The 8,116-nt window shown below is 47.5% G+C and overlaps 1 protein-coding gene across 1 annotated transcript; it reads right to left on the bottom strand.

The window, feature by feature from the left end:
- Positions 1-2,407: 2,407 nt before the first annotated feature.
- LOC103895572 (phospholipase A2 inhibitor 25 kDa subunit) lies at positions 2,408-7,812 on the bottom strand. Its single transcript, XM_009275197.2, has 5 exons — positions 7,698-7,812; positions 6,366-6,482; positions 5,036-5,185; positions 4,754-4,894; positions 2,408-2,788 (listed from the first exon to the last, which is right to left on the bottom strand). Exons 1-5 carry the CDS (start codon positions 7,744-7,746, stop codon positions 2,565-2,567), a joined length of 681 nt encoding a protein of 226 aa, XP_009273472.1. The 5' UTR covers positions 7,747-7,812; the 3' UTR covers positions 2,408-2,564.
- Positions 7,813-8,116: the final 304 nt, after the last annotated feature.

The following is an 8,116-nucleotide window of genomic DNA, read 5'->3' as shown; positions in this document are numbered from 1 at the left end:
CTTCCTCCATACCCCAGTCTGTCACATTTCTACCAGCTCTACCCGAACCGCCTAGAACCTGTCTGCAATTAAAGCATCCATTTCTGAAAGGCCTTCATGCTGGATTTGCAGACATCAAAAGCTGATGACCCCTTTGCTCTAACGGCTGCAGTCTGTGCACAGTGATGGTGTGACTTTTTCTCCTTTGGATTTGTCAGGTTTTTGCTGTGCTCTCATGTATAAAAGAGCCCTTTAAGATCTTAACGTTTCCACAGAAGTGTGTTTATAGCCTGTAAACGAGCCACCTCTCTATCTTCTTTTCAGTAAGATCACAGGTTTATGCTCCTGAAGACTTTCACTGTAAGGCGTTTTATTTTACACTTTCCATTTTTAATAGCCTTTAAAAATGTGGATACTGGAACAGGACCAAGCATTAGAGAATCAGTCATAAAGATGCAGGGTTGTTTCCACTTGTCACTCCCCCATTTATACAGCCACAGATTGCAACAGCTTTTTTTCCTGCAACATTGAATTAGAGGTCAAAATTGAGCTGCTTCTCCTCTCTGCTCCACAAACCCTTGTCAGAAAAATTGCTGTCTGCTCTCCTCCTCCTTGTCCTCCCCTAAATACCACCCCAGCACCATGGCTCTCTGGACGTGTCTCACCCAAATCTTGACCAGGCTGAACAAACCCATTTAGCTTTTCCATCCTGATTAACATCACAGGTTGAAGTGGAACAAACAGAAAATGAAGGGTTGAGCTATCGAAGTGGATCGAGATCTGCCATGGGGGTGCCACGGACAGTAATGTAATGTTCTGCATGAACGTGCAGGAGATGTGTTCATGGATAATGTACTTGTATAGATAGAGAATTTTTTTAATTCCAGGGTGTTATCAGATCTGGAAGAATGCTGAACAAGTGGGTCACTGCAGTATCAGTCTATTGCTACACCATGAAGGGGGAGCTGTATTCCCTCTCTAACATCCACACTGTAATTGTACAGCCTCTGCAAATAATTGACTAAGCCTAACCAGACTCTTTTGCCTGCATTAAATCTGTATTATCAGTTCTCTCCCCACCCCAAAAATTAATTTTCACTCTCAGACCCACACCCCTTTATTATAATAGATAATGTGAAATTCTCTCCCAAATAATTTGGTGGGAATATCAGGAAGAAAGGAGTTTCAGCCTGTTTGGGTAGAATAGAAAGTCTGGGGGAGACAGAAATTACAAGAACATTCAGTCCCCATGCTGCAAGTTAAAAGCTGATCACATATATATTCATGTATACATGTGTAGGCGTAGTCATCTCACTACTGCCACGCATTATGGTCTGGTTTCAGCAGCCAGGGCTTTCCACAGTGCTTTCTGCCACAGCATTGAACTAGGAGATAAAATTGCATCGCTTGATCACTGTAACTCCATGTCCACAACACTGCACACTTGCACTGTGAGCCAGGGCTGCTAAGGACAGACACAGTCATGCACTTGGTCTGCTCCAAAAAATGGGCCACTCATCTGGGAACAGATGGATAGTGAAACGCTGAAGTTTGCTAACACCCCTCCTACACTCTACACCCCAGCATCTCCCAGAGCTCCAACTGCTTTATCCTTTTGCCCACAGCCCATACTACCTCCCAGGTACGGCAATGCTGCCTGATGTGCTGTTTTTCTTCAGTGCCTTTGTGTGGGACAAACCTGAGGAGACCCATTAGGGCAGGCTGTGGCTGGAGCTGAATAGCCAGGTGGTGGTGAATGTATAAGAGGGGAGGCTATACCAGCTATGGGTGTAGTTTTGCCAACAGAAGGGAAATAGGCATTGGGCTAAAGCTTCCCATTACTTGGACTCCCAGCAGTCTGTCTGGCAGAAAACTGCCTATTTTATGAAATTAAACTTTCTTACGGTAAATATTTATTCCAGACAATCATGAAACCTAAGATAGAATGGGAGAGTGTCTGGTAAGGCAGGAAGAACCACCACGAGGAGAAAGACTCTTGCCAGGAGCAGTTTGCTTGTAGCAAAGGATCGCTGACTCTTCTCTGAAATGGAGACTACTTCAGGGCTGTGCAGAGGCCACAAGGAGCCCTCTGAGCTGAGGGGCTCCTCCTACCATGGACAAATAGGATACAAGGGAGGGAAAAAGGGGCAAGCTACGCCTCTAATCAGAGTGAACCTCTCAGGAACTCACCTCCAGTCCTTTTCAGAGCCTGGAAAAGTGGCTTTGAAACTTATCATTTATCCTGAGATAGTGGGTGTAGACTCTAAAGCTGTCTTGAGAGCTCCTGTTGCCTGTGCAGTGTATGGGCATCTCATGCAGTCTCCCCTGGTCCCAGTGTGGACAAAGCACTCAGAGAATGTAACACGAAACCAACCACAATTGAACGCATGAAGCTTTAAATCAGATTAAATCAATGAGGAAACAAAAGAAGTGTAAGTACTGTCTTTATTCTGTGAAATTATAACAGAAGAAGAGCTAATCTGAAAAAAAACTCCCCGCACAGGAGAAGCCACAGCAAACAGGACTCAGTGCAAACCACTGCTGGAGTTTGTCGTGGGCTTTGCTTAACTCAGTACTAGAGAGAGTCAGAAAAGTACCTTCTCCAAGATTAATCCTGACAGGACAGGGAGGAAGAGGGTGTCTGGAGGGGCAAACCCAGAAATCACTCTGGCCAAAGCAGAAGCTGGATTGCATTGGAACCGCCTTAACTTTATGTCCATCATCCCCAGATTGTTTTTTCCATCTTCTACAATACTGCATTCAGAAATGGTGGTGCAACCCTTCATGGCAGCTTTCAGAGACAGTCCACCTACACAGAAGTACATGCCAAGCGTCAGGGGGGACCAGTCTCCATAGCTATTCCCTCCCTGGCCAATGAGGTCCTCATTTCCACCCCAAGAACTACCCATTCCTTACATCCAGTTGGCTCCAAACCCACCAACCCATTCCTGTCTGTTCCCATCCCCTGAATGAATTTGAAGCAGCAGCAAGATCACCTTGGTTGACTTGAAATACAAAGGGTTTAGGGTTTGTCTTGTCTTTCTTTCTGCTGAATAAAGATGATTTTTTTAAAATCTAAACATTTTAAATTTAAAAACTGAAAAACTTTTAAACAGTTTTCTTTCTCTCATTTAAAGATTCTTCTGTTCAAACTTTGCCTAGCTTCCTAAAGAAAGCAGGGCTGTGTGATGGTACTCCAGGTGTTCATTGTCTTCTTCTCTCTCTGACCCTGTCATGACATTTGAACTGGGTGACTATCTCTCAGCCAAGTTTGACGTGGGGTGAGAAGTCTCAAAGACATTACAGGCTGAGCCATTTATTCAGATAAGTCCATTCTCTAAGGCCTTACAGGACTTAGCCAAACCAACAGAGAAACCCTGCTCACATGCCCGCTAAGGGAGAGCCTGAAACTTGAACTTGTCCTTTACCAACACTGGAGCATCTACCTGAGAAGGAGACCTGAGAGGGTGCTGGGTGCCTAAGTCCCCATTCAGATATTCTTGTTCCTGTTGCTTGCTTTTGCTCATACTGCTCATGTTTCTCTGCTGCACAGGCTGTGGAGGTCTGGAATATTCTACTGGATGTTATCTCAAATACAAATAACGTATAAAGGCACTTCATTAGTTCCTCACCTTCCTTTGCTCCCCTACACCACTGTTTCCTCTGCACAGCTCATCACACTGCACAGGTCTACTCTATTCACAGTGGCCAAACAATCAAGTCAAGACAAGTTAGGACAATTTCAGTGGTGCACTGAATTAATTGCACCACTCTATTTCCATTGCTGTGAATAAGAAAATGCTTGTTTTCCTTCATGTTGTCTCTGTGAAGCACCTTCTAATTCAGGGGTTGGACAACACATCTGTGAAGTGTATAGCAAAGACCTTCAGGCATCATATCATCACCTGGAAATATTATCAACTCCGAGAAACTTCATCCATAACCTTACACAAGATAATTTTTTTTCCAGTCTGCTTCTACAGCAGGTGCTGCTGCCCTTAATTTCCAAGTTATTTTTCCTGCCTGCTGGAGCACAGGTGGGACTGCCATGAAACGTGGAAGTCTTTTACCTGCGGCAGGGGAGGAAAGGGCAGTGACCAGGGAGCTTGCTGTCTACTTTCCTCTCTCTAATTACAGCTCCTGAGGTGGGAAAAAGATTTCTGAAGGAGAGCGTTACATGCTGCTGGTGACCCCAGCCATTCAAAGGCTGGAGTTCCCTTACAGGGAAGATCTTTGGGTGCCCCAAAGGCTCAGCTGCAGCATTCATGGGGAGGGACCTGTCCCTGGCTCTCTAGGAGCAGAGGCACCACTACAACAAATGGTGTCTTGTCCCCAGTGGCCAGCGTCACCTCATGAGAAAGCCAATGGCTCTGTATTAGTTTCACCTGAACTTCCACTAAGCAGGCAACTGGCTTAGATCCAGATTCATCCTCAGGCATCCTAGCTAGGGCCAGCAGGTTCAGGGTCTTGATCAGATTTATTACATGCCCATGTATCAGATTGCTTCAGGAGTCCAGTTCTGCTCTTGACCTCAGTTATGCCATGCTGTGAGGAATCCCAACAGTTATCCATGCATGATGGGGAAGGAGGAAGAAAAAAACACCCCTGACCTTTTATCAGCTTTATGCATGTTCCCTTTCAGTTCCGTGTCTCTTCCTCTTTTTTTCCTTCACATTTTTTGCCCATTTTCATTTCTCTGTGACATTTCATCTTAGACTGGTTTCACCCATTTAACAAAAAAGATGAAAGACAGCCCCAAATAAAAGGCAGTTACCCGAATTCATTAGCCCAGCAAGGTCAATGCACTGGGTTTCAGATCCACTGCAGTTTACGATTTCGTTACCACACTGAAAGGAGTCCATGCTGTAGCAGGCAGGACACTGGTATCCATTGGGCACATTGTCCTCTGGCGGCACTGGAAAGAAAGAGGTGGGCCGTAAGTGGTTTTAACAAGGGAAGGAGAGGAACAAACCAGGTGATAGCTTAGCCTGGAAAGCCTCACCTCAGGTCGGGGCAGACAGAGAGGGGACAGGGTATAAGGAAAAAGGGAGCTTACACGAGACAGAGATTGTTCGACAGCCGTCACCCGTGCAGCAAGCCAAGTGGCTCCTTGCTTTTACCTTCCCATAGTTCATGGTGATAGGGCCAAGATGGCAAATGCTGGACGGCAGGCAGGACTTGATGGATGAAGGGATTGCCACCTCCCCTGTAATGAAGTGGAAGGCAGCACCAAGTTAACCACAAGGTAACTCCCTTCCCCTCCCATTAGTTCCTACAGCAGCAACTGCTAAGCAGCCATCCTGGGGCCTGAGAAGGGTCTGGGGACAGTGGAGCCACCCCGAAAGTAGCACCGGTGATCCTGGTGATCCCCTCAGAGGAACGAGGGTGCCATCACATCTGAGACATTAGTGAGGAATTTCTCCTTCTCCACGTTGTGCTTAAAGGCTGTGCTCACAGCCAGATGGCCTTGTTGCAGACATTCGCCTTAGCCAGAATGCCCCAGCCACAGAGCTTATGGGGTGACCCATGCACCTCTGACCCACAGCCCACGCTTCTTCATGCACAGTCCGCAGAGCACACCGTCTGTCGCAGCCACAAGCATTCTGATACAGGCAAGTCTGGTCTTTCCCATGAACAAACCCAAAAGGTGTAACGGGGGCAGACCAGTTATGTTGCAGTCTACTGAGGCCCCACCAGCGCTGTGTGGAGGAAAGGTGGCTTTGCACAAGCAGAGGGAAGACATGCACTGGAGCTGCCAGCACCAAAGCTGGTAGGATATGAGACAACCTCCAGTCTAAAAGCCAACAGACACATTACTGAAGCTGAGCAAAGCTGTGCCACTAACACAACCAAGTGTGCAGTTGTGTCAGGGCTCAGCACCCATCTTTGGCTTATCAACCATGGGGACGTGGTGATAGCCCAGCCCTGGTGGTGCCACCAGGCTGCCTGGTATCCCCTTCCCTGCTCGAGGAAGGGAGTCAGATGCAGGCCAGTTTCTCCCTGCACCCATGGCCAGTGCACCCTCAGTGCTAGATGCCAGCAGCCTTGTGTCCCTCACAGACCAGCCTCTCAACCCAACTACCCACCTTAGCCAGAATTAAAAGCCAATGTCTCCTCCCAGTATGGTGCCTAGATCCTCCCCTCCACAAAAAAACTAAGAACAAAGCCCTCCCAGTAGGAAACTGCTGCTCGAGATAGAGGAATAGAGAGCTTTTCCCATCCCAGACCATCCTGATCTCTGGGTCCTCTGTCAGTGAAAAGGAAAATGAACAGCTTATCCAAGGACTCACCATTAGGCCAGTGACAGAGATGGGGAGAGATACCTGACCCTCAGCCCTGCTCCAAAAGCCATGCTGGCACACAGCCATAGTGGATGTCTCACCTACCTATCAAGACCTCATGCAGAATGATGCCGCAGGTATCTTCACCACCACTACAGGTTTTCATGGGGCCAGAGCAGCTTTTTCCTATGCTGTGACAAACCTCACACTGAAGGGAGGTACCTGGGGAAAGGAGGAGGACACATTCCTGGATAGCAGTCATGAGGGGGTCTCACTTCCCCTTTCATTGATGTTCTGCTTCAGCATTTGATCAGCACTTTTCACATTCCTCTTCCCTTATATTCCCTGTTTCATTACTCAATTTGTGGATTCCTTTTTGTTACTTCTGTTATTGCTTATTCTAGTATGAACTTGAATTTGGGCAAATGAGGGGAAGCCATTTTGCGATAGCATTTTTCATTTTAACCACCAATACCCAGCCAGATTCCCTTGTCTCCTATGCAATGATGTTTGCTTGGTTTTCCTGGGGTTGCTAAGGAAAGCATTCCCACAACCCCATCCATCCTGGCAGGCATTTAGGTGTCGCTGGATTCCCAGGCCTCAAATCCTCTCTTTGCAGTGAGCAGGGACACCCAAAGGTCGGGATCAAGCGGCTGCCAGCAGGTATTGACTGTGCTATGTACAAACTGGGGAATGGCATTTCTTTTTGTGGGCATTAGGGGAAACCACATTACCAACCGCCTGCTGGAACGTTTTAAGCAGAACAGAATATCAGGCAATCAGCAGGAAACACTTAGAAAGGAATAAGGTGTTTATCAACAGAGGACAAACAGCATGTCTTCCCTGACACACACTCATCTAGACCCAAGGGTCCAGCATGTAGATTAAGAGGTCCAGGGCATGTGTCAGTCCCCTAAACCCCGGTGCCATCTAAAGGCATCTTGCAGTGTTTCTGACATCTACATGGGGTGGCAGGTATGACACAAGACCTCCAAGACACCAGTGCTCTTCTGGAGCAGAGCTGAAGGACAGCTGAGATGACATATAATTCTAAAATGTCACACAACCCTGGGCATGAGCAAAACAAATGAGCCCCTAAGTTTGTGGTAAATGGTGGCTGGAGATCAATTCAGCCGACCAAAGGTCTGTCTGCCTCAGAGTAACCTGAATCACTGCTGTGACTGTCCCAGCAAGATCACCAGTGACCACCGCGGGAGCGTAGACAGCCAGTTCACATTGTAAATACCTACACCTTCATCTGCACGTTGGCTCATAGCACCAAAGATCCCCCAAGACCGGTCACTCCTCTGCAGTGCAAATTCCTCCAGATGAGGGGTTTCTATGGCTCAGACAGCAGGAACAGCCCCACACATGGAGCACCCATTCCCAGACCACTTCCATGTCTTGCAGCCCCGCAGGTCCCAGTGGAAAACTCACCTGGGTCCAGGAAAGCCAAGAAGAAGCTGAGGCCAAGGGACACTTTCATGCTGATGGGGTGTAAGCACAGGGAGCTGCCGAGTCTTGCTGGACACAGCACTGTGTGCCACAAGGGCTTTATAAACTGGAGGGAAACAGGGTGTTTTGGGGAAGTGGCGGTTGGGGAAGTGCTCTGAACAATATCGATACTGCAGAGCACTAGCACCAGTGTTTGTTTTTTTCACTTAAAGCACAAGTTCTGCCTTTTCCTCTACATGAGGAATGCTGTTTGTCTTTCCCCAGTGTAGAGTATGCAGCCTGTGGGGAAAGACTGGCTTGGCTGGGGTCTATCAGGTATGTCTCCTGGGTAGACTTTGTTTGAACAACATTCAGCCTCTGCCATACATATGAATGATGGAGAAGAAACCATTTGAACAGCC

The sequence above is a fragment of the Aptenodytes forsteri genome, unplaced genomic scaffold (genome assembly GCF_000699145.1).
Source record: "Aptenodytes forsteri isolate BGI_AS27 unplaced genomic scaffold, ASM69914v1 Scaffold266, whole genome shotgun sequence".
NCBI classification, from domain to species: Eukaryota; Metazoa; Chordata; class Aves; order Sphenisciformes; family Spheniscidae; genus Aptenodytes; species Aptenodytes forsteri.
The sequence above is the reverse complement of the archived record's forward strand: the minus strand, read 5'-3'. Positions and strand labels throughout refer to the sequence as shown.